This window comes from Crotalus tigris, unplaced genomic scaffold (assembly GCF_016545835.1).
Source record: "Crotalus tigris isolate CLP2741 ecotype Arizona unplaced genomic scaffold, ASM1654583v1 scf7180000024124.1850442, whole genome shotgun sequence".
NCBI lineage: Eukaryota > Metazoa > Chordata > Lepidosauria > Squamata > Viperidae > Crotalus > Crotalus tigris.
The window spans coordinates 1,487,190-1,515,156 of record NW_024100400.1 but is presented as its reverse complement, the minus strand read 5'-3'; the positions used below and the strand labels follow the sequence as shown (position 1 = coordinate 1,515,156).

Sequence of the window (27,967 nt, the reverse complement as noted above, 5' to 3'; positions counted from 1 at the left end):
CAGTTGGCTTCCCCATTTAATTTGCTTGTAAGAAGGTCGCAAAAGGTGATCACATGAGCCTGAGACACAGCCATTGTCATAAATATGAGTTAGCTGCCATGTGTCCAAATTTTGATCATGTGACCAGGGAGATGCTGCAAAGATAAGTGTGAAAAATGGTCACAAGTCTCTTCAGTTCTGTAGTAACTTCGAATGGTCACTAAATGAACTGTTGTAAGTCGAGGACTACCTGTACTATGTCCAGTTCTAGTGTTCTGGATAGCTGTAACAGGAAGTCTGACTTAATTCCAGTTTTGTCACCTGTGAGTATCATAAGGGCTATTGTTATTATCCACAACTGCAAACATGAATTCTGCATTCACAGATTACTCTAGGAGTGCCTACAGCACTCACATAATATCAGTAGTGGAGCTAATCGCCTTCTGTTATCTGTTGGAATTAACTCTTCAAAATGGCTACATTAAAGGTGCACAGGGACTGTTTCATGCCACTGTGTTATGGGCTGGTACGATCTACAAAGATCTATCAAACATACGGTATAAATATGGTAGAAAAATGTATGTAAAAAAAATAGCTCCTCTTTTTAGCTAAAGCTAAAGTCAGCATGTCCCCAGCTAAACTCCAGGCCCTTCCTTTTTATGCCTCCCTCACGACTCTAGATACCTGGCTTATTTCCTTCTCTACATCAGTCTGTGCTGAGTAATCCTTTTATTTGTATAGCTACCTTCAGCACTAAAAGAACTAATATTCTTTTTCTAAAGATAGAAAGGGAGATAAATCAGAAGAGACTGATTGTACAGGACATATATACAGTGCCTGCTAAATCTTAATCAGTTGTTTATTGGTTGGCAAACAAATTTCACTGTTACAACAAATATTAGTAATGAGGTCATTCAACTGGGTGACCATACAAAATGCATCATAAATTAAAAAAAAAGAGTAAAATCTGTGCTGCTAATTTACCTCCTGGGAAGGTCTACATTATTTTAAATCTTGTCAAATAAATACATTTCCTGTTAGGAAAAATAATGGTAGGGTTTGTATATATCTTTTTTACCACTTCAAAATAGGCTTTTAAAAATATCTTTGCTATGAAGCAGTTTTTCAAACCATCGCAGTGAAAGTTCCTAGCCTGAGGTTAGATTTTGACTCCTGTAAAGGCATTATGCTCATCTGCATAAGTCCCATTATGAAATCCCAGCTACTAGAAGGGACATAATGCCTTGGTGAAGGGACTGAGGACCACAAAGGCTGCTGCATCTCATCAATTGTGCCCTGGAAACACGTGGATCAAGTTTCTAATCTGGAAAAAAGAAGCCGTTGGCATATTCGTAGATAGAAGAAACAGTATATTGTATGGGTGTTTATCTGTGTCTATATGCACATTTATATATATTGCATACCGACACACAAACACACGCACAAACAGAGTGTGATATCACATAACCCAAAATTAAAGAATCATTACTTTGTTTACTCAGTGTTTTTTAAATGAGAGGAAAAAAGGCCAAATAAAGTATACATGAAAAGAATTGTTTCTACTGGTAGACAAACTTGCAAGACCAGCACAACAGAAAAAGTTTTTTTTTTCCACCACATTAACAGGGACGCAAGTTTTGGCGGAACAAAGAATAGATTATATGTGCAATGCTAGTATCTGTACATTACATAGGAACTGTTCCATTTTTTCTGTCATTAGAATTATCATCAGTTAATACAGAAAAACATAAAAATATACCATGTAGCATACAATTACCAACTTTCTTTCTATTTTATTAGATTTTGTTTGCTCCACAGTTCAGTGAGCTTTGGCTAAATTAAGTGGTGAGAGAGAGAAAGACACACACACACACACACACAAAAAAAAAAACCCTCAAACCGAAAACCAAAATCCCAAACTATTATGTGATACAGATTCAGAATAAACAGTTTTGCTATTTTTGCTTCTGTTTTGTGCAGCACTCCAATCTAGACGCATCATTGCTAGTAGTTTCAAATGCATGTTTGGCCTTTTGTAAGTCAGGTCCTTGGTACTAAGAAGACAGCACCCAAAGATGCTTAAACAAATACAGTATAATGTGAGAAGGCCACACAGTGGACCACTTCCTTTTGTATTTCATTCTTTAGCATATGGTCTCTCTGATGTGACGCCAGTGTATGTGTGAGGGGGAACAACAGGGAGTTAGCCTTTTTCCTGCATGGGCCTATCAATTCCATTAAAAAGTTATGAGAATTGTTGGTTGTTTAGAACAATATGGAGTAGGAGAACACACAATATTACCACTGCTTTGATTTAAATCCAGACAATAATCCAGATGTTGTACAGGGAGCATTTGTTTTATTAAAATGTTTACTTAGTGTTCTATAGACTAGTGACCAAGTGAGCTGGTCCTTTCAAGGTTTCTTCTGTCAGGGTCCCATCTTTGTTTGGTGGAACTATAAATCCATCACTACTGCCCCGCCCCAACTGATAGTAAGTATGTAGCTGTTGGATATGGTTCCTGGAGCCCAGGTTTGGCATACTCTTGTAGTACACGTCATCGCCATCGCCACCTTTAGTTGATGGGGGATCGGTCTGAGTGCTGGTGGTGACACTTTCTGTGCCTGGCATGCTGGTCAGAGCAGGCATACTAGTATAAAGAGAATCCCTATTCGGTGACTGGAGGTCTTCTGTGTGCTCATTGGTTAGCAAAGGAAAAAAACTTTCACTGTTGTCTTGTGGAATCCGTCTTTTGCTATAATGGTGAGGCTGGTGGTTCTCTGCAGAATATGCCCTTGGGGGTAACAGTGGGGCATCTGATTCCTCATGAATGAGTTCTAAGCCCAGGTTATCTTCCTGGTTAAACAAGGTGACGTCATCAAGAACAATGGCATCATTGTCACTCCCACTGCCAAGATTATTGACAAATGTGTTCATCAGATTCCTACTTTGTTCATTAGAACATTCATGTTTGTTCAGGTAGGAAGGTATATAATTGGAAGTGAGTTCTTTCAGAATCTTTTTCTCTAAGGCAGTCTCACTGTGGTTATAGCTATGGTCAATTATTTGCACACAGTTGCTCAAGTACTCACTGCTAGCAATGCTGTAGCTATTGCCGTGGTTACCATTCAGTGGTAGAGTATCCATGACACTTGTATCCCTGGCATTGTTCAGAAGCCCCTCTGAAAAATATCACACAAGAAAATTTGATTTGTACCAAAAAATATTTGTATATACAGCATGGCTACTGTCCTAAGAAACAACAATATACTGTTCGTTGCAATATACAGTAATTGTGTAAAAAGGAATAAAGAGAAAAGATATGATACTGGGTTTCAAGACATGGAAAATGTGGATTTAAATCTTATCCATTAATTATTGTTTCAATTTATATATTGTTTTTCTTCCATAGTACACTGAAGGTGGCTAAAAAGTCAACATATAAAGTACAAACAGTTGAAATCCAATTTAAAAACTCTAAATTATTACTATCTGAACTCAAAAGGCTTGGTTGAAGAGAAAGAGCTTGATTCTTTTCCTGTAGACTAAAAGAGAGGGAGTTAAAGGCAATTAAAATAAAGTGGGATTGACATAAGTAAAGGTATTTTGTTTTGTGCTCAACAAATGGGGCGTTAAAAACAGTGGCCTTGCTTGCAAATCTCAATGCCTGCTCACTTTCATACTGAGAAAGACACTCCTTCAGACAGTCTTGCTATAAAGTTCCTAGGCTCTGGAGCTATTTTTTCAGGCTAGACTCTAATCCCAAAACTTAATTTCTTGCTGATTAGAAGCAACTGCATAGTATACAGATTTAATTGCAATTTATTCAGCTTATATATTTAATATTGAAGACAAAACCTTAGATATGGGAATTATAGTCCTGCATTTGGAAGGCCATAAGTTTCCCCATCTTATTCTAAATGACCTAAGCATTGACAATTCAGATGTATCTAATTATGATTGTTAAGCACATCAAATATAATCAAAGAGGGAGTAAGGCAGTGCTAGGCAGGCTTCTGCTCATTCTCCCCCCCTTAGAATTTTGAGAAACTGAGCTTGTTGTAAATTATATAACAAACAATGAGTATAGAAATATGGTCTGAATACCAGTAGGAAGCCGGCTCAGAAATCTTTGATACTAAAATCCTGTCCTAATTAGCATAAATGTTTTCATACCAGCTATATTATTAGAATAGGGATGGGGAGAGATGAATAATTTTGTTACTGCTACTGTTAAATTGTTAAATGTTTGACATTTCCACAATCTAACTTCGGCAACACTTCAGAGATCTATCAGAAGATCCAGATTTACTTTTTTCCCATTCACAAATTAAGGCATACAAAGTTCCTAAAAATTATGAACTATCACATGTTTATTGCATTCCCTTAAATGCGAAACAGCTAAAATGCCAAAAAACCCCAAAAACCAAAACCCAAAAAACCTCAACCCCTGTCACTCGATTCTCCACTGTTTTTGTTTTAGAATAGAGCAGGGATGTGCCAATGGATGACAAAATGGATGAGATTTGGGAAGTAACACTGGGAGGATTGATTTTAATTCTTTCTCTCATGTTAGTTTTCTGAATAAAATCATATTGCCCCTGCTAATTAATTTATATTTTGGAATTAATATTTCTTATGTCTTTCCTTTAAACACAAATATGTACTATAATTATAAACACAGAACATTTTCCCACTATCCCTCTGACCATACTCCATTTGCTATCACTACAGTCTTGACATATTATTGTAATACAACTAAACCTACCTATGGAGCTTTATCACCCAGATAATATAGTTAAAAATTTTAAATAATAAAATAAGCATCTGTGATCATATCAAGAGTCTGAAATACTTGGTTTGTGTAATCATGGTGATAATTCAAATCAACCCCAGCTAATCTGTTCCTTTAATTTACATCTGTACTCCTAATCAACTCAAATTGATTCATCTTCAATTAATTGCCCACTTCAGCCATGCTTCTTAAATAACAGCCTTTCAATCAATTATTTCATTTGCATTTACTAATCAAGAATAAAAAAGAAATGGAATGGACCAGGTTTTGGGTGGCCAATTCTGTCTGATAAGGTAACTAAGGCAGTATTAATTTATGTAAAAGCATTGGGGAAGACACCCAGGGTCCAATAGAATCCTTCCCAATAGCAGTAGTCTAAAAGAGCTTACCATTTTTAGAGCTGTTAGAGATGTGAAGAAAGTCCTCTACTTTTCCTGCTGCTGGTGGTCCTTATTCTCCCTCCCAGGCAAATTTCCCAGTAGCTAGTCCTAGGCAAGGATGTCCAGATCATTGGGAAGGGTCTCCAGATGAATTTGGTGAGAGGTGCCCATGAGGATACATTTCCCAAGACAATAATTATAATGAGATCATCAGGGCAGGGAGCAGGCCACTTTACACTTTAGCAGTCAAGGTAATAACTATCTAGGCCAGCTATTCTCATCAGCTCTTTGGCTGCTTTATGTCATTGAGCTTTAAGGTTAGATCTGCCTTCCAAAATATGCTGGGTGTAAAAAAGGCTCTTGGATGCATGCAGTTCCCTATCGACCCTGCTTAGGAAAGAAAGGTTTCCAGGTCCTTCTCAGTAAATATGTAGAGTATTAAATGGTCCTAACCATAATGAAGGCTGAGTGCTGAGGAATTGATGTTTTTGAATTGTGGTATTGGTATTGGAGAAGACTCCCTTGGACTGCAAGGAGATCATATCAGATCAAAAATCAGGATGAAACCCATGAATGGAATATATATCTAGAGGAATTTAAATTGTTTAAAAGAAACAGACCTATTAAAAGAGGAAGTGGAGTTGCACTATATATAAGAAATAGCTATATCTCTACAGAAATAGAGCAGAACAATGATGAAAATCGTCTTGAATGCATTTGGGTCAATATAAAAGGAAAAAAGAATGACATTGCCATAGGTGTATACTATAGGCCACCCAACCAAACAGAGGAAATAGATGAACTTTTTGTTATCAGCTAACTAAGGTATGCAAGAAGCATACCACAATAATAACGGGGGATCACAACCCTAACATCAACTGGGAGATAAACTCTGCACCAAGTGGAAGATCAAACAGATTCTTGACAAACCTGGCAGACAACTTTGTCTTTCAAAAGTCAGAGAAGGGAACTAGAGGGTCAGCCATACGCTGAGAAACCAGTTAATATACCTAGCAGGATATTTCTAGGACTAATTCCAAGCAATCATGTAAGATGCAATCCCTTAGAGGTAGGTCTCAGCAGACCCAACAGAATAAGCATGCATGACATTTCCTCAAAACTCCTCTTGCAGGACTTTTGAATAATTTAGTTTCCAACTTAAATGCTCCCTTTTCTAGAGGCCACAATGTGGGCTTTCAGGTGCAGTTGGGGCCATTCTGAGTCTTGCTCTTTTTGTGGCTGAGAAGCAGTGAGGTAAGGTCCAGCAGTTCAGTCAAGTTGCCAGACATTCTTCTGCAACTATATGCTTTGTGTGGCCAGAAAAATCTGGCACGGGATGGGATGAGTAATAGAATGCTAATATCTTAACAATATGCAAGTGAGCAAAATTTAGGGCAATGAGAATCCTCTTGTGATGGTATGATTCTGGGACACTCAAAAGCAGAGGAACAGCTTGCCTCCTGAAGATATGGCTACTCAATCACTGAGGGTTTTTGAGAAAAGACTGCATAGCCATTTCTCCAGAATGGTATGAGGATTCCTGCACTGGGCAGGGAATTGGACTAGAAGACATCCAATCTCCCTTCTAACCCTCTGATTCTATGTTTCCAAGATCACAAAAAAGTCCTTAAATTGCATGAGTTTAGGTGCCAAAGGTTGTCCACCAAACGCATCTGGAAACCTTCAGTCCAGACAGAGAGTTCCAGGAGGTAAACCACTGAAGATAGTCCCTGCCATCTCCTCTAGTACCCCTGACTGCAATTCACTACACTAGGAAGCTAGGCATAGAGAAAAAGAATTACTGTGGAATCATGGAGAAGACCCTGCACCCTCCCCTAATAAAATGACTCTGGAAACAGGAATGTATAGAATTCATGGAATCAGTTTAAAGGGCTTGTGACAGCATTATCTTTAAAACAAAATGAAAAGTCCACCTTCCAATTTAGCTTGTATTGGCAAGGGCTATAAAAATGGCCAGCAATTCAGTTGAGACTCAGTGGGATTGGGCATTACATTATTAACTTAATTAGTCTGAAAATATACACATATCAGGAAAGAGGTTTGCTGTTGAAAATTGAGCATGCACAGGTATAGCCATATCTTTAAAAATGCTTCTATTAGGAAAAATTGAAGGAAAAAATTAGTTCTGAGAAAATGTACCAGTATATGACAAAGCAGAATAACCTGAACTTTAAAAGGGGCTTCTAAGTAATTCACATTCTTCCTTACATATATACATAAATATGTACATAACGATTGTCTACATTAAGCACAATTGCAAGAATAAATATTGGAAATTGTTTTCAGTTTGTTTTTCTTGAACAAAACCCTGTTTGAACAAAATGCTACCTTTGGACATTAAACCAGATAAGATTTCAGCCTACTTTCTGCTCAGATAACTGCTTCAGATTCCTGGATAGCTATTTGATCAGTAAGGCATGGTATAGTATGGCTGTCCCCATGGAGGACACAGCAAATTGGGGTTGTAGAATCATTTAGGGAGGACAGGCAAAAGGGATGGGGAGGAGATCTTATTCACTACTTTATTCCTATTCAGAAGTTTTGACCTAACAATACACATTTGAATAAACTGCTGATATATCTCTTTTCATTTTGTTTTTAAAGCAATAAGCACTAGAATCCAGTGTACTGCAAACCAAGTGATGTTTGCTTACTTCTTTTCATTCCTACCCAGTAGCAAATCTAGTAGTGGATGGTATTTCTAAGCCTGCATAAAATTTCAATCAGTGGAATACATTTCTGAGTACATTCATCTCAGATTAAGCTGGAAATTCGAACTTCCAAAAGGTCATGCACCAAAATCTCCTGCATAGCAAATTTAGAAACCATAAACCCAATTATGCTTTAATTAGCAATATTGTTTCAATCCTTCCCTTTTTTCCTGAGAGCTCAAAAGTCTCCCCCCCCCCTTTTATTCCCATAAAAATTCTATGAGCTAAATTGGACTGAGAGAGTATTGGGCTCTCCACAATTGAATGGCACAAATATTGTGCTATACTGGCTCTGTTATTAGAAAATGAAGTTGCCTCCTGAAATTAAGAGCCAGAGCATGCAAATCTGATAAAAAGAGCTACATGATATTAACATTAACCTATAGAAATTATTATAGTTAAAATGTATGGAGGACACATCAATTAAAAATATTGGAAAGGTGGCTTAGATACGGAGGACAGTGCCATTAATGACTGATAGCATTAATGACTGTATCATACCTCCAACATGGAAGACTTATATGCGTTAAATATAGATAACTAGTATGTAAGAGAGAAAAAAAGGCATTCTCTCTGGTGTTCCCCTGATGGATTTCTAGAACACATCCGGTTAGCCCTGTTTGACCCAGACTTAGTTAGGCTTAATTGATCCATTGAACTAGAAACAGTCAACAAGATTTCTACATTCAGTGAACGCTGGGGGTTCTATCACAAACATATTCATGATTATGTTGCAAAGAAATGACCAAGTTCTCCAAGCAAAAGATATAAACAATAAGGCCACTTGGAGTGCAATGAGGCCAGAACTAGCAGCAATTAACTAATTCCTGCTGTTAGTTTTGATGTTGCTTTTATAGTTGATATGTACAAATTAAATAAATTCTTTTCTCATCTAAAATTTTGCTTATTTAAATCAGATTAATGATTTTTTAAATGAAAGGGATATTATAGCATTTTAAAAAAATCATTTTTCATTTACAATATTAATTCTCCAAATTGCTTCTTGGCAATGAGCTTGCACAATCAGACCATATGCACACAGCTTCAAGTCAAACTCAGCCCTAGATGACTTCAGGGATATGCCTATGCAGTTTTCTTGGAATGATGTGGAAGTAGCTTGCTGCTGCTTTCTTCCCAGATGCTTTTCGACTTTTGAATCTAGCCTACAGCCTAGTTTTCCAGTTTTGGAATCCCTCTGAGGGCGTCCATACCTAGAGACCATTAAGGGTACCTGTAAGTCTTTCCTAGATTCAGTGTAACTTCTTCTGGATAACTGTAGTACTTTCTACTGTAGCTATCCTGAGAGTGGTAGATGACTGACTGGTGATTAAGGCAAAGAAGAAACATGCTGGGGAATTCTGAGGTCAAAGCAATGGTGGCTTTAGATCCACACTCCATTCCTTTACAAATATACTGCATGTTGCCTTTGTCATTTTCTCCTTATTGAAGCCAATGGGAGCAAAAATAAAAGCTCTGAGCTACAGAAGTATAGTAAAGGGAAACCAAAACGAAAAACCGCTTCTGCTGACACATATCCTTGGATACTGGTCTATCCATTATTTTAACTTGGTAGTGATTGCTATCTACAGAATTGTGATAATTATCACATCTATAATTATACTTCCCCCATTTTATTTTTTTAAAAAAAACCTTTTGCTGCAGCATTTTAGAAGAATGCAATAAAGTGGTGATGCCTGTTATCTTATTTTGGAAGATATAAACATGTCCAGAAGCAGATGCCCATTGCCTCTCAATAAGAATATGTTATTTGGTATGATTTGTTATATAAATTTATACCATATTGGCACAATTGTGCATTTTTTAAAACGTGTTTATCAAACATTTAATAAAAAGTATTTTAGTACAGGCAAATAGTGAGCCTGTGTCTCAGTCTCTTTTACAAAGATAATAATTGTTAATAGTGGACAACAACACGAAGGAGAGATATTTATAGCATCAATGAGTGTTTAGATCAGGGCCCCCCAAACACTTCAGCTCATCAAGCCTTTCATTAAACTTTAGATTGTTCATCAATTTCAAAGTATTTATTATATAAAAATAATACCACTTTTATAGTACTACTACTAATAACAACAGTAACCCCTTGGGATAGCCCCACTGACATCTTGGATAGTCTCATCAATTGTTGGGAGTCAATACTGACCACTTTGGGGGAACCTGGTTTAGATCAATGTATATTTTCAGTTAAAAAAATCCTCTTGAGAAAACTATTTTTCCAGCTTTAATGTTCACTGAGAAAATTACATGGTAAATTGCTGGCTGGGGACTTGTAGTCCACACATCTTAATGTTGCATAGGTTGAAAAACACTGACCAAGACTACATAGTAGTCTTGCTTCTGCCTGGCTTCTGACAAGCGTCAGACAACTATAAGACATATCCAGATTTATTACAGTAGATGTTTTCTGTTCTTTGCATTATTTTTTACTAATGACTGAGATTTGAAGCTTTGGTATTTTTAACAGGGGCATAAGCACGGTTGCTTTGTCTTAGCATGCCTAGCTGCATCTTCACACTTCCCTGGTAGATGCAAAGTAACTGAGTTCCTAGCTGAGGGCATACTGCAAACTGTTTTGTCATACAACACAAAAAACATACTTTTGTTCTTTTTAACATTAGGGCAAGCACTATGACATTCAAAAACTAGCTACTTTTCTTAGCTGATCCTATTAAAAGTATTGTGATATGGTTCCTATTTGGTTCTGTCAGTCATGTGAATGAACATACTTCTCAAATAGCTGGAGTTGGAAGTACCAAAAAAGCATCTCATTGCAACTTCTGGGCGATAACCCTTATTTAGAATAACTAACAGTCTTCAAGTACTCATGATCCATCTGAGTATCCCTAATATTATAATCTTTTAAATGCATGCAAAAGATGAGACATGCAAAGGGTTCACATTTTTCTATTAATTCTGATGCTATTGCCAGAAAGAGCGGGATGAGGCTAAACCAGCACTGTTTTGTTGAAGTAAATTGTTGACCATTTTTTGGCCATTCACTTTCAGAAGACAAACTTTCTGAAAACAATGAATTCAGTCTGCATCTGTGAGGCATTATGGACTGGGGAGTGTTATTACATGCAAATCTTGCAATTTTTCTGATTTCAAGTACATTTTTCCCAAGTTTTCCTCCCATGTTTTCAGGTTTATTTTAACATACTGAAATTTGGGTATTATAGTATCTGTATTTCATATAGACCAGTGGTTCTCAACCTTTCTAATGCCGCGACCCCATAATACAGTTCCCCATGTTGTGGTGACCTCCAACCACTTATACATCACTGGGTGCCAGGGAGAAAAAATGGCGGACAGCCTTGTTTGGTGACCCCCGTGAAATGGTCATTAAACCCCAAATGGGGTCCCGACCCACAGGTTGAGAACCACTGATATAGACAGAAAAAAGTATGAGTGAAAAATAGCCATTATAGATGCAGAACAAAATCATTCATTTTTATAGTTTAAATTGGTATTAACAATCCTCATAATGATTGGAGGTTGCAAAGATTAGTGGATCACTGGTTATGCCTACCCATTAAGGCATTGCTCCTTGCTTTTTCAGCAAAAGCATACAATTATTAGTTGGAAGTTATCATTTTTATATATTTGAGGAAAATAAAAGATTTCCTTGCATTGAAAATGAAATACAGTTCTCATGAAATGTGCCACAGCAAGAAAACAGCATGACTTTGCAGACAAAAATATTCGTAATTAAAAAGAAATGTCATTCTCGTATACAGTTACACAAAACTAAACATACTGGATGAAAGACAAAATGAAACAGACACAACATATCTATTATCTATATATAGTTATAAAATATGGCTTATTATTCTTGATTCTGTATTGTGAGAGATGAATTGTTTTAAATATGTACATCACTGATATATGATGCATTAAAAAGTGAACTAAAAATTACATTTGATATGCAATGTTTAGCTTTACTCCCATACTTGTCTCTCTGTAGGGCTCTAAACGACAGCATGAAGAAAAAGAAAGAAAAAACAACAAGTAAGCTTACAGTGACAATAGAAGAAATATGAATCAAAAGCAAATTGATGATATGCAGAAAAAAGTATTAACAGAAACTATTTCAACTCCCTGAAGCAAATGAACTTATTTACATGGGTTGTTTCTGTTTGAGTATAAGTCACATATTTATAATAATAAATGAAGTTTTCATCTCATCATCAGCTTTTTAAAAGAAAAATTCAAAATTAGAAACTGAAATTGAAAGTATCATGGTATATATCCATATATAAAAATATTTAATGTTTATTATACTGATAAAAACTTTTATTTTTGTTAATTACATCATCCAATTCTGTATTAACATGGTTGTTTCCCTCTATGGACATCATGTTAGCTTTTTTCAAACATAACAGTCAATGTACTCTTAAACAAACACTGTTGTTTTGAGAAACATTTCAGAAACAACGTTAAGCATTCCCAGCTTCTAGTACAGAGCCTGACGCAACTGTTAAAATACTGTTTAGATCCAAGAACACTTCTTAGTCTAATAGGAAAATGTCAGTGAAGACTGGTCTTAATAAATGGAAATGCTTGGAATAAATAAATTAGCCTTCAACAATGTTGAAAATCCAAATTCATTTTACTATAGGTTACTTTCCCTGGATTTCCACAGTTAGATCTTACTCAGTTTACCCAACTTATGCACAGGACCTTCCTAATCTAACAAAGCTAATGTAGAAGCTAACAAGAAACATAGCAGCGATCTCACATATACTTGTAAAGTATATACAAAACTTTACAGAGAATGAATGTTTTATTATGTAAGAAATTGCAGTTTTCTTGGGAGACATTTTGTCTAGTTTTGATGAAAGATAGAAATATTAACTGTAGCTATATTAAAGTGTATGATTGATTGCACATATATGCACTATACCAGGTGGCGTAGTCTTGCTGGATTATGTGAAGTAGTTTCTCATATGGAATAGGAATAGCACTGACAATTTTTTGTTTTCATACCAAAATAAGGTGATCTGAGAACCTAAATTAGCATAAACTAGCTGTTTTTCATAACTGCTGTTTTTCTCTTCTGAAAAGCTATGTTTTAAAGAGCAATTATACTTCTACTACAGTATTTATATTCCTCTGTAAGTTTTTGAAAAAACAAACATTGCAGATGCTTTAAAGCGAAGGTTGGAGATTAAAATACAGCTAAGCAGATTAAATGAAACTCACACTGGGGCAACTGCCCCATTCAGCACTTTTGTCACCACAATACCCCTTTTGAAAGATGCCTTCATCTACTCTGTGCTGTTCTGCCCTTATTCTTGCACAACTCCTGTCCATTCCACACTGTTCGACCAACACGGCAGCAGACAGAAGCTAATGAAAAATGGAATACAGGTAATCCTCACTTCACAATGCTAATTAGGAACAGAAACTCCATTGTTACACAACATGGTCATACATAGAAAAGACCAGATAATGTGCTACTTGGCAAGGGCAGTTACGGCTCTCCTGGTTATTGTTGTCAAATGAGGACTGTGTGGGTTATTAAGCAAGAACTTCACTTGACTTGACTTGTGACTTCTTGCCAGCTTCTCCATTGATTCCCCTTCCCATTGAAGCTGAAAGGAAAGATTACAAATCACGATCATAGGGCCATGGGGACACTGATGGCCATAAGGAGTGGTCATACTGTCAAAAGCAAGAATATACAATATACAATATTGTTCAGTGCTGTCATACACTTGAATGGTCACTGAGTGATCAGTTGTTAAACAAGGGCCACCTGTAGATGTGAAAACTCTCGTTTGGCTTTCCAACTTACTCAGATCATAGTAATATACAGATAAGCATCTTACTAACTACCAAATAATCACTGAATACATAGCGACACTTCTTTTCTTGCGGCTTTGAGTCAGTCTTGACTCCTAGTGATTGTCTGGACAAATCCTTTTGGTTTTCTCGGTAAGATCATGGAAGTTGTTTGCTCTTGACTACATCCAAGGCTGAGAGAGAGGGCCCGGACCAAAGTCACCCAGCTTGCTTCATGCCTAAGATGGGATTCGAATTCGCAGTCTCCTTGTTTCTTGCGGAGTACTTTTAACTACTACACCAAACCAATTCTCAGTGACACCTACAAGACTCATTAGACATGTACTGTAGAACTAGAACTCTGTGTAGTATTTTAACACCCTACTTTTAATTTCTGATGTTATAAATGAATAAAAGTGCCTGAGGGAAAAAGAACAGAATTTGTAAAAAGACTAGTGATACAGAAAGAGAAACCTTTAATTTTAGTATTTGCTTCCTGATGAGGCTCTGCCTCCCATCATGAGCAGCTATGTGAATTAGTTGAACATAAAACTGATTTCATTTGAGGGGAAAAATGATTTCATCTCTTGTACTACTGCCTGAAACTCCAACAATCAGCTTCATTATAATCAAAAAATCAGATGTGTGTGTGTGTGTTGCTTTGCATAAATATTTTTCTCCTTTGTACAGAACTCCCTCAATGAATCTATCTGAACTTGCCACAGAAGGTATGCAGTATGAAGAGCGTTCTTGCTTTAAGGTTCTTCAGATTTTGTCCCCAAATGATGGTCTTAGGTTTTTCCATATGTATAACTTATAGTAATGCCTACTCATACTAATTTCTACAAAATGTGGCCTATTTTTTAACATAGTTAAGATATGGGATATCTCTGAGCCTAAATTGGGTAACCCAGATATATCTGTTATCATTATTATAATTGTTACCGCTTCTGTTGCTTCTGCTTCTATGGTTTTCCTTTTCTTTTTGATGTTTTCCATTCAGTTTCAACAGTAAAATTAAATTATTACTAGGCCATTTTAATGAACAAAGTTAACATTGTTAATAGTAATATTTTTATATAGTTTATGCCAATTGAGTTACTGATTTAATTAAAATTTGAAATATCTTTGATATTGGTCATGTTCTTTCCTGCAACTAGATATTATACATTAGACTAATGCAATGACAGATGCAAAGTTTGAAAGTTAAAGTTCTTTGAAATAGATTTTCTTAGTTGAAATCTTGATTGTTCATATTTAAATCATGTTTCCTGTGTAAACACAATTGCAGAAAAATAAGAAACTTGTTGGAATTCAGAATGTTCTTTGATATAATAATTCAGTTTAAAGTGACTCTGAGATTGAAGAAGAAAGTAGCAGATAACAAGACCCAGGCTTGTATTTCAAGTAGAGTGAATAAAACCATCTAACGATAATACTAGAAGGAATGTCTTTTGGCTGAATCTATGGAGTTGGGGGATTTTCATGTGTCCATAATGCAATCAGTGCTTCATTATGCACTGCTTCTCTCCTTTGCCAAACTCTTCTCAGAGGTCTTGGTCTGTTTGACTGGGAGCCCAGAGGTCATTGTTAGAGAGCATTTTAACACGATAAAGAAATTTTGTTTCAGAACTTTATTGCTTTGGTTCCAGTGGATCTCTATTCTTCTCACAGATATTGTTACATGAGTGATTAAATTACCCTCATAGGGCAGTTTGGCAATCAGGAGAAATTATCTTTCCTAAAGAAGAAACAGAGACAGGAGACTTTTCCACGTAATCAGTTCCTATACAGAAAATAAGTCCCAGCACTGAAGAACTTAGTACTGATTTCACATAGAGAGTTGAGGAATTAATCTGTAAAACACTTGTATAGAAGAGATAAAACTGGACATGGCAAAGAAAAATATGAAGTAACTACAAGCTAATCAATTGGAACTGAATTTTCAAATGTTTTATCACAGCAAATGAACCCTCAAATAATTTCTTAAACATGCAAAAATCCATCCTGCCGTTATTTCCTTTTGGGGAAAACAATGTTCTGCAAAGTGCAGAAAAGAACTAAGGAATAGTAAGCCAAAGAAATAAACCATGAGGAAAGAAAAAGGAATGGAAATAAATATAGTTCGCAATAGCACCACTCATCACACCTCTGTATACCTTCGGAACCCTACAAACCATTCTTATGTCGCCACATTCATACAACTGCTTGGTAAACTGCCCTTTGTTTCTTAAACATATAAATTTCGTTCAGCCATGACTTTTCTTAATCATCTTTTTCTTTCATTCGTACTACTTTAACACATCTCTCTGAAGACTCAGATTTCATACATTCTCTCTATATCCAAACCACCTCCATGTACTTTTTTTTATATCAGTCACTCACCCTTGCATTACCTCTCCATTGATCTATTCACTCTTCACCTTTTCCTCTTGTTTACCAGTGGTGGGATTCAGCCAGTTCGCACCACTTCGGCAGAACCGGTAGCTAATTTTTTGTTGCCCAGGCCCAGAATGAACTTCTGGAAGTGGCATCCACACAGAGAACCGGCTGTTCACATATTTGAATTCCACCACTGTGTTTTACCCTATATTCTAGTTTTCCCATTGCATTGAACTTTTAGATTTCCCCAGCTCTAATTGCACACAATTAAGTGGGCAAAAGCACTTTCTTATGCAAAGTCAGTTTTGTTCCTTTTGACAGACGTTCACTGCAATATATCCACATACTATTTATTCACCAGCATTCTGCTAAAATACTTTAATTCATCTACATTTCTTTGTCATTTTCCCTGCTCAGTATTAAACAATTTGCTAAGCATTCAATTTACGCTTTCAGTTCATTCTTTTCTTCCATCATATATTGCTCTTTTTTACGTTGTGCTAACAACTTTCAGCTCCATATTTTAATTCCGCCCAATCACTTCTTCATATGCTTTCTCTATATCAGTAGGCATGAAATTAGCTTTCTCACATCTATACCTTTTTCTCACCCTACCTGACAAAGTATTGTCCCAAAATATGCAGTTCCCAATTAATTATTATCTTCGATCATTATCATCCTTGCCCCATTCCACCAAGACCTGACCAAGCACACTTAGTGTAGTAATCTCCCTGCAGTTTTGCACTCAACTCTTTTTATATCCTCTTGGAGCAGTAGAATAATCAGGCACACAAACAATCTTCACACAACCATTAAACAAGATGCACAACCATTCCCTACACAAACCACCTCCATCACCTAATACATCTCCCACTGTAATGTTTCTCCTGGAGCCTTAGTATTTTTCAGCATTCTCACAGCCTTGAATTCCTTTCATCTATTTTTTCTTGGGCAATAAAATTTAAAGCATTTGTTTCAGTTTGACTTCTCAACATATTATTCCCATCTTCTTCTTCTTGTGCCATATCCGTTATCGGACATTGGCGATCATGTTGGCGATCCTGTTTTTATCAGCAGCTGCACAAAAAAGTGCTGCTGAGTTTTGTCCAAACCAGTCCCTTAGATTTTGAAGCCATAATGTTCTTCTTCTGCCTGGACCTCGTTTGCCTTCAATCTTTCCCTGGAGGATTAAATGGAGTATGCCGTATTTTTCTGGGTGTCGCATCACATGTCCGAAATATTCTAATTTTCGTTTTTTAATTGTTTTGATGATTTCCCTTGGCTTTCCCATACAAATCTGTAAAATACTCCCTCTGGTGTTCTGCCTCTTCAATTTCATCCCAAATTGTTTTTAATTCCTATTCGTTCTTCTGTAGGCTACTTGTTTCCTCTTTTTGTTCCCTTCCAAAATCATTAGAACTAAACCTTGCTCTATATTTTTCTGTCTCTTTTAATCTTAATTGTTGTTCTCTTTGATTCCAAATTCTTCAACTATCTTTATTCTTTTTATATATCTTTCTCTCATTCTTATTTTTGCAGTATGCATTTCTCCCCCTCATCCACAGCCTATTTTTGTCCATCATTCCATCAAGTATTTTTTGTTTCTTTTTTTCACATCAGGGTAACTGCATGCATTTTGGCACTATTCTGTAGAACATATAGTCTAGATTTTAGTAAGCCTATCAGTCACATCTTTCATCTTTCTTGCTAGGGGACAGATACTTCTCTTGATAGATTGTCTGTTCTACAAATTGGTGATTCCATTCCAATGAAAAGTGAGTTTCCTATCACCAACACACAACTTTTTTTTCCCCTTGGGAAAGTCTGGACTACTTTTCTTCCTGTCACTGGTAAACTTGATAATGTCTCTTCTCCAGATGACTGCACGCTTTATTCCAGGGAAAGGATATGAAAATGATTGCTTAGCTCTAGTGGGACTGGGCTGGATCGCATAGACATTGTTCTGGATTTTTTTTTCTATGAGTGACAAGTTGCCATTGGTTTATCTCTAAAGCTTCATTTTTTTCTGGTTGTTTGTTCTGTACTGTATTCAGTTTGATTATCATCTTCTTCTTTTAATGGGAGCTTCTCGTTTTGTTTTTTGAGTCTCAGAGTTGGTATGACCTATCTCCAGACAACTTTTTCTTTGAGTAATTCATTTAGTTTACATTTGATACGGATATAATTTGGTTCTTCTATGGGCATGAATACATACATGGCACTTATTTTGCAAATCACAACAGTCATAGTCTTTTTTCCATGATTATGTTTTTTTCCATGAGTATTTTATTTTTCTTGCAAAAGCTTTAATTGTAATACCTCAAAGGCAAATCAGATTTCCTTCAATATACAGTTTGTAATCCACAGAGGGAAGAAATGAAAAGACTAAAAGAAAAAATAGTGTCTTAGCTCTCAATTATTGTGAAAGGTTTATAGAACAATAGCAAATTCTCAATTGCTTTCAGTAGTTGAAGGCAGGGTATTGTCTCTTAGCAGTATTTTTAATTTTGTCTAATTTTGTGTATTTTAGTAGCCTTTGGGTCCCTCCTTTCTTTTAAAATTTTAAAAATCTTAAAGATTTAGATTTTTAATTTTTTTAAAAAAATGGTTTTATGAAAGGTTTTATATTTTGGTAATAAAATGATCTAATTTTTTTAGTCTTTGGGCCAGTGGTTCTCAACCTTTTTATACGGCGACCCTGGTCATAAGCAGGCGACGCGCATGTGTGGCGCCGCCCCCTGCGTGGCACGCATGCGGGGTGCCGCCCCCTGTGTGGCGCGCATATGCGGTGCCGCCCCATGTGCTGCCCCTGCGTGGCGCGCATGCGCAGCGCCGCCTCCTGCACTGCCCCCTGCGCGGCGTGCATGCGCAGCGCCGCCCCCTGAGCCGGCTGATGGAAAAAAATGGCGGATTGCGTTGTTTGGCGACTCCCATGAAATGGTCGTTCGACCCCAAATGGGGTCGCGACCCACAGGTTGAGAACCGCTGCTTTGGGCCCTTTGTTCTTTTAAAAATCAAAAACAGAGAGGGAAAAATAACAGAAATGAATAAAAACGAAATACAAAAAAGAGAAAATACATTTCTGGCCCCAATTACCCGGGGAATAGAAGCGCTGATGTTACTTGCATCTTATGAATGAATGAACTGCTTATAAACCTTGCAGGGCACTTATAATGGAGTAGGATTTTTAAAAATTCTAAAATTTCAAAATCTATTTTTTAAAAAAATATATTAAAGTTTAATTAATTTTTTTTTAAAAAAATCAGATTTATTCAGGAATTTATTTATTTATTTATTGTCTTTTGCTCTTTCTTGAGTTGATGCTAAAATATGTTGTATTGCACTATTTCAGCTGCTGCACTGAAAATTGTCTTTGTGCCATTCTGAACTGTCATGCTGCATGTCTTCCAATGCCATTCTGTTCTGATGCCATCTTTCTCTCCACATCATTCCTTTTCCCTCTCCACCTCTTTCTCCTTCCTTTGCTTCTTTCACATAATTCTTTTCACTAAGTTCCAACCCTTCTTTTCTTGCATTTACTTTCCATTCATTCTACAGGAAAATCTGTTGCATTCACTTTTCACTTATTCTGTTGCAAGATTAATTATATTCTAATCTATACTGATCTATCTACAGGAGGGGTCCCCAACCCCTATTCCATGGACCAGTATTGGGCCATGGCATGCCAGCAACCGGTCTGCACAAACAAGCAAATCCCATCCGTGAGATGCAGGCAGCACACATAACCACGCACCCTCTGGTCTGCAGAAAAACCTCTCTCCACGGACCCAGTACCTGGTGCCCAAAAGGTTGGGGACCTCTGATCTATAGGACTCATCCATTCTGTTACTACCATTTTAAATTTCACTCTAGGTTCTTTTATATCTTTCTATCCATTTTTTACATCTTTTTGTCTATTTTCCCAAGATCTACTCTTGATACTATGAAATAGCTATCTGTCTCATATTCAGAAACTCTTTGCATTCTTGTATCCTTCACTACTATCTCTCTAAATCTTTGATTATAATCTGTCAACTCAGTCTCCTTTTAATCATTCTTTTTCATCTTGGTGCATGAATAAACCATCTGTTCAGAACAAATAAACATTTTTCTCTACTCCAAATGGCATTCTTGATTTGTCAAATGATCGTTTTTTTCTATTTTCTTTTCCCTCTCAGAACATTCCCCTGCTTCTCATTTATTCAAAAGGTTGCATGGTTTTCTCCATCTATAGATCTTCCATTGTCATACTTTACTGAAGTATAAGATACAATTATTGCATTATCTGATTATAGTTTCCTACTTTCATTTGCAATATAAAATAATGTGGATGACACCAATTCATACTTTCTGATATTTGTTTAAACTTTTTTTTGTTATAGTTAAACCTATACCTATGCGTGTCTTCAAAATCTCCACCCACTTCACAAGAGCAGGTTACCTTCATTCAGATGATTGCATCCTTTCCCTTTCTCTTAAGTTTCATAGACATACACTTTTCTTCCCCATGTCAATGGTATATCTAGGCTCTTTACCATATTTGTATACCAATTAGATTTCCCTACATTTGTTAAAAGGAATGCAAATGCTATGCTATACTGTGCTATGCTAGGAAGTTGTTTATGCAGCTGTCCCCTTACACTGAAGTAGTAATGCTGGCTGGGGAATTCTGGAAATTGGCTCACCCATCTTAAACTTGCCACGCTTGAGAAATACATAAAAAGGTATACTAGAAGATACTTAATCAATGATAGACTTTAAGCCTGATTAAAGGAATCAATGGCCTCTTTTGAGACAGACAGTAAGAGTACTAGACATCATCAGCATATAGTGACAATATACTTCAAAGATATGATGATCTCTCCCAATAGTCTTATATAAATAATAAACGCAAAATGGAATCTAGATATCAAACAGTAATCAACAGCAAATATGGTCTGACCAAAAGGTTAAAACCCACTGCTAAAGGTGTTCACAAGAACCAATCCTTCAAAGTGGCCCTGAGAGAAATTATGGACATTAATAAAAGGTCAAAGGAAACTAATAAAAAATCCCCACACTCCTCAGCTTCCTAGTATCAAAGGCAGCAGAAGCAGTCATGCTCACATATCCTAGCTAAAAACACAAGTCAAGTGGGTCCAGATAACAGCACCCTCCAGATACTGTTGTTTATTATAGCAAAAAATGGTGCAATTGAGGCCAATCAATCACTTTCCCAAAGAAAATTTCTTCATGACTGCCTCCTTGAAAAAAAAAAAAAACCTCAGTGGATAGTTAAAAGTTATATTGTGGTTTCCCTCTGTGGAAATAATGTGCTGAAGCCACATTATTTAATTCTGTTAAATAATTATTTAACTCTGTTGAAATTAAAGGCAGACCTTATGCCTCTGAATGAGGGCATGGATGCAAATTTGATTTTTCCATGTTTAATAAATAATAACTCAGACTGTGAGTATTTAAAGGGCATGCTGAATATTAACGTACTTCTTAATTATGTCAAACATCGAACATGAACTATGTTAGGAATAGCAACACCACCCTCCATCAATTCTAATAATTGTGTTAGAATGCACTTTCAAATTAAGAAATTCTCTTTTTTCTAATACTGCATTAAAAGATGTATATTATTTTACCTTCTCTTTTTCACTCCTTGCAAATGAAATGCTTTATTCCCTCATTAATATATACTGAGCTAGACCTCTCTATTCTTTTCTCATAACATTTTTATTACCATAGCCATAGCACAGCGTTTCTTACTATAGTTTATGGAGGAAAACATATCATTAATATTTATGAAACCATAGAATTGAAAGAAGCTGTTTAACTATACAGTCCAATTCTTTGCTCAAAGGAGAAATTTAAATGAAAATCATGCCCAACAGATGGCTGTCCAACTACCATTTGAGCTTAGTGGATGGGAGCTCATCGTTTCCCTAGGAAATTGGTATTAAACATCAAGCTGCTCTTATGACTATGTTTTTTTCTATTTTCTAGAATCTGACTTCTTATAATTTAAAGCATTGTGTTGAGCTCTGTGTTCAGAGACAATAAAGAAATTGCAGCTCTTACAAATATTGAGAAAGCTAACGCATCTTTAGATCTGTCAATTTTCTCCATTTCTTCTTTGTCCTCTGATATTTCTTAATTTCTCCATAACTGTTTCAATTTGTGTAGATTCTTCTTACATAGTGGCACAGTGGCACTAGAAGTTTGCTTTAAAAATTAGACATCTATTGATGCTGTCTAAAATTGCATTTGCTGTTTTTCGTAGTCATATAACACTGGTGTTTGTAATTAACTTCTAATAGAATAGAACAGAACAGAAAAGAATAGAATAGAATCTGGAAGGGATCTTGGAGGTCTTCTAGTCTAGCCCCCTGCTCAAGCAGGAGAACTGATACCATCTCAGACAAGTGACTGTCTAATCACTAGACTAGTCACTAGATCATTTTCATCAGCACTGTTGGCAAGTCAGATATCCTTCCATTTTAAACCTCTGAATTTAATTTGTATCCTAGAGCACATACACTTTTCATTTATCTCTTTTAGATTAATTCTGTTATTTTCAGCTCATTTCCTTAATCCATGGGTGTCAAACTCGCTGTGTCACGTGACATATCATGACATATTGCGACTTTTTTCACATTGCCGGAGCTGGGGTGGGCACGGCCTCCGCATGATGCAACTGGCCTATGGGCTGGCAGTTTGACACCCCTGCCTTAATCTATCAAACTCATTTTTCATTTTATTTCTACCTTCTAGATTATTAGCATTCTTGTCCAGTTGTATGCCATTTGCAAACCTGTATAGCAATCTTTCCATTTTCTTCTTGAAATCATTCATAACATTGCTAAAGATTCAGGCTTTATGAGTGACCTCCCTTCCTCCCTTCAGTCTGATGAGCACTATTGAGAATTCTTTGACTGTGCTTCTCAAGCACGTTTTGCCATGTCACAAACTCTTCACTGGTTTAGTTATCAAAATGGATTTGCTGAAATAAAAATATATCTGCAGTACTCCCACGGTCAAATAGATTAATCAAAAAGTGAAATCAGTTTATTCTGGCTAGATTTCTGCTTGATCAATCTATATTCTCTTCTTGTAATAAACACACTGTTTTCAAGGTGACCTAGAACCTCTGCTATTGAGAGGATTCTATTCTGCACAGAAATACAACACAAGTATTTAAGTGAGGGGTTTTTTTATATTTAACTTCTATTGCTGGTTAAGTCCCAGCAAATTTTTCAAGTTGCTGTACAAAATGTAACAACACTGAATGGTAGGATTATAATCAGAAAGAAGAGCAAAGACATGACAATCAATATGGTCAAAAAGCGCTGTAAAAACTAAGATGAAAGATCTTCCAATGTCTCTATAAAGGGATTGAGGGAACTGGACATGTTTGAGACGCTCAAGTTTCCAGACTCACACAACAAAGAATTATCCTGTATTTTTCATCAGTACTTAGTACAAAAGTCACAATTGAGGACTACAGAAACCCTACTACCCTCTCCAGGAAGTGCCCGGTATCCCATGAATCCTTGTACCAGAAGATGGATCTGTAGCTGGCTGACTGGCCATGGAACCGCATCTACATGGAGATAAGTGTATAGTGAGGTGCCACAGGGCTCTGTTCTGGGCCCAGTGCTTTTCAACATCTTCATCAACGATTTGGACGAGGGGATAGATGGGGAACTCATCAAATTTGCAGACGACACCAAGCTGGCAGGAATAGCCAACACTCCAGAAGACAGGCTTAGGATACAGGAGGATCTGGACAGACTTGAACACTGGGCGCTATCTAACAAAGTGAAATTCAATAGTGAAAAAAGTAAGGTTCTACATTTAGGCAAGAAAAACCAAATGTACAGGTATAGTATAGGGCAGGGATAGGCAACCCAAAACACTCAAAGAGCCACTTGGACCAATTTCCCACCAAAAACAAAACACCGGGAGCCGCAAAATCCTTTTGATATCTAAAATGAAGATAACACTGCATATATCCTTTTTTACCTTTATTATAGGTGTGTGTGTGTTTGTGTGTGTGTGTTTGTGTGTGTGTGTATATATATGTGTGTGTGTGTGTGTGTGTGTATGTACACACACACACACACACACACACACATATATATACACATACATACAAATACACATACAGGTAAAAAAAGGATATATGGACTGTTATCTTCATTTTAGATGTCAAAAGGGTCTCTCTCTCTCTGTCTGTCTCTCTCTCTCCCTCCCTCTCTATCTGCCCTTGGTCTGCCTGCCACTTCTCTTCCCCCACTCTCTCTCCCTCCATCTCTCTCTCTCTTTCTCTCTCTCTCTCCTATCTGCTGCTCACCTGGCAAGCTTCAAGCTGTTGTCCAACAACCTCCGGGGTAGGCAACCTCATCTCTTTTATGACTCATGGACTTCAACTCCCAGAATTCCTGAGTCAGCCTAGCTGGGCTAGCTAGCTCTCTCCTGCCCTTCCTGCTTCCTGCAGAGACGCAGCAAAGGGAGGAGCTCCGTCCAGAAAGCTTTTCAGCTCCTCAGAGAACACTGTGAGTGCAATCTTTTACACACACACACACACACACACACACACACACACACACACACACAGAGAGAGAGAGAGAGAGAGAGAGAGAGAGAGAGAGAGAGAGAGAGAGAAGGAAGCAGGGAAGCGCAATTGCCTCTCTCTGTCTCTGTCTCTCTCTGCAAAGGCAGAGGAGGCTGGCAGCCACCGGGGAAGGCTCAAAGAGCCGCATGCGGCTCCGGAGCCGCAGGTTGCCGACCTGTGGTATAGGGGGTACCTTGCTCAATAGTAGTAACTGTGAGAGGGACCTCGGAGTCCTAGTAGACAATCACCTAAATATGAGCCAGCAGTGTGCTGCAGCTGCCAAAACAGCCAACACAGTGCTAGGCTGCATTAACAGAGGGATAGAATCAAGATCACGTGAAGTATTAATACCACTTTACAAGGCCTTGGTAAGGCCACACTTGGAATACTGCATCCAGTTTTGGCCACCATGATGTAAAAGAGATGTTGAGACTCTAGAAAGAGTACAGAGAAGAGCAACAAAGATGATTAGGGGACTGGAGGCTAAAGCATATAAGGAAAGGCTGCTGGAATTGGTTATGTCTAGTTTAATGAAGAGAAGGACGAGGGGGGACATGATAGCAATATTCCAGTATCTCAGGGGCTGCCACAAAGAAGAGGGAGTCAAGTTATTTTCCAAGGCACCTGAAGGCATGGCAAGAAGCAATGGATGGAAACTAACCAAGGAGAGAAGCAACCTAGAACTAAGGAGAAACTTCTTGACAGTTAGAACAATTAACCAGTGGAACAAACTGCCTCCAGAAGCGGTGAATGCTCCAACACTTGAAGTTTTTAAGAAGAGACTGGACAGCTATTTGTCAGAAATGGTATAGGGTTTTCTGCCTGAGCAAGGGGTTGGACTAGATGACCTCCAAGGTCCCTTCCAACTTTATTATTATTATATTATCAATATCTCGATTAAACAAGGAGACAGGCAGCAGGGATATGGAAGGAAAAGAAGATAAAAATAGGTGGCGGGGGGGGGGATTAGGAACAGGACCATGGCCTGACTGATAATAAACACTGCTTTGCCTTATTAACCTCTGCTTATGAGAGGAACTGAACTGAACTGAACTGGGACTATATTTCCAGCTGCAAATTTATGCATGCTAGATTGATGAGTCTAACAAGAATGTAGCTTGAGAGGGCAAGGTTACGAATAGCTGAAACCTTGTCCTCAGGCACTGCCATCAAGACACAATGTAATCACGCTCCAACAGTGCAACACGTCTGATATCTTATTTGCACCCAAGGGACCTCATTTCCGGAATAGCTGCTGCAGGGCATGATTGCTTGGGAGGAGGCTAAGACATGCCAGAAGAGGGGAAGGAATAGCTGGTGTACAACAGCCAGTGAGAGAATAGGAAGCAAGTATGACATTTGGCTTGAATTCATGTTTAAAATGGCTGTTAATTTATTTCAGAAAACACCAGCAGAAAATAGGATAAATATTCTCAATAAAATAATTGCACTTTTAAATAATCTTTGCAGTTTTGTAAAATGAATACAATTTACTAATGCAACTACTGACAATATATTACGTTTTTTAAAAAAACTGTTTTATTCATTGGATGATACTGATGAGCTCATAAATTCTGAAATCCAGAGGCATTCAATGTATTACAGGAAGCATCAAATGGTGGGTAAGACCAAACAATCAAAGTCCCAAATATTGCATGCAAAAGGTCGATGGAACTTCAATTGCAAATAGTTCTTTCAGGCAGGCAGTTGTTCGAGAGCTAACATTATTGGGAATGGGACAACTTGGCATGGCCAGTTCACCTCTGCCAACTCACCACGTTGCTGCAGGATAACTCCATATAGCCAATTCACTGTGGAGACAACTCTGTAATGGGTGGCTGGAGGAAGAGCTAGGTAGGCAGGTGGGCAGAGTGCAGAGTGGCAGTGTTGGGTAGAGTTTCCTATTTTTACACATCCCATCACCACTGCTACTGCTGCCACTGTACTCTAGGCTGAAAAGGCCAGGGACAGTGGTGGTGGTGGGTGGGGCAGTGGGCGAGGAGGCATTGGCAGCCAGGGGCATTCCATATTCACACACACTGCTGCCACCACCATCTCCAGCCTCTTTGGCTTGGAGCTCAGTGTGGTGGCAGTGGTGGGTGTGAGAATGGGACACCCTGGCTGCTGCCACCTCGCTACTCACCCCACTCATTACTGCTGCCACCACCATCACCATCATCGGCCTCTTCAGTTTGGAGCTTGGCACAGTGGCAGCAGGACAACGTATGAAAATGTAGTTGCAATCCAGGAGAACCCCCAAGTTGCAGACCGGGTCTTTCTGGAGCAATGCCACCTCATCTAGAGTCAAAGATGACAAAGTTCCAGATCCAAGAGCCCCACAAACCCAAAGCCATTTGGTCTTACTAGGGTTCAATTGAAGCCTGTTGTCCCCTATCCAGTGCCCCATAGCCTCCAAGTACCACCAGGGCAGCCATAGTATCACTTGGGTCATCAAGATTGGAAATACAGAGTTGGGTGTCATCAGCAAACAGGATATACCTCAACCCCTGGTGACGGAGGATCTCACCCGGCAATTTCATATAGTTGTTGAAAAGGAGTGGAGAAAGTACCCAGCTCTGTAGTACACACCGAATAGCGGCTGAGGGTTGGCCCTCTCCCTCCCTATCAATACCGATTGGGACCTGTCACAAACAAAGGAGCCACACCAGAACAGAACTGTGCCACCAGCCCCAGCCCCTGCAGCTGGCCCCAAAAGATACCATGGTTGATGGTAGCTAAAGCGGCTGAGAGATCAAGGAGAGCAAAGATGGTTGCACTATCCCCATCTCTCTCGCCAGAGATCATCAACAAATGTGACCAGTGCTGTCTCCATCCCATAACGAGGCCTGAATCCTGACTGAAAGGGGTCCAGGTAATTCATTTCATCCAGGACCCTCTGCAATTGCCAGGGCACTACCTTTTCTAAAACTTTCCCTAAGAATGGGAAGTTGGAAACTGGACGAAAATTGTCCAGGCAGGTGGGATCCAGTGCTGGTTTTTTAAAGAAGGGGCAAACCAGGGCTTGCTTAAAAGTATCCGGAAATGTCCTCTCTGATAATGATGTATTAATCATTGTCTCAACCTACTTGCTAGTCACCATCCAGGAGGGACAAGGATCTAACTGACAGGTGGTGGCACTGACAGCAGCAAGTGCCCTGTCAACTTCATCAGGGCCAGGGGCATCCCATATTCATATTATATATTCATTGATTATAACTTTTCCTCTAGGGAATGTGTTTGTTGTAGGGGAACTTAATGCCAGAACACTATTAAGGAACACATATTAAG

General features: G+C 37.9%; 1 protein-coding gene across 26 annotated transcripts in view; it reads right to left on the bottom strand.

The window, feature by feature from the left end:
* The window catches only part of ADGRL3 (adhesion G protein-coupled receptor L3), a 638,839-nt gene that overhangs the window by 7,737 nt on the left and 603,135 nt on the right, over positions 1-27,967 (bottom strand). For 11 of the 26 annotated variants that reach the window (XM_039322760.1, XM_039322757.1, XM_039322766.1 and 8 more), the window contains 2 exons: positions 11,859-11,876; positions 1,620-3,162 (listed from right to left, as the gene is read on the bottom strand). In XM_039322760.1, coding sequence (XP_039178694.1) covers positions 2,363-3,162; positions 11,859-11,876 — 818 coding nt within the window. In that variant the 3' untranslated portion in view covers positions 1,620-2,362. Of the gene's footprint in view, positions 1-1,619; positions 3,163-11,824; positions 11,877-27,967 lie in introns of those variants that run through there. The other 15 variants (XM_039322773.1, XM_039322779.1, XM_039322776.1 and 12 more) reach the window with 5 other exon arrangements.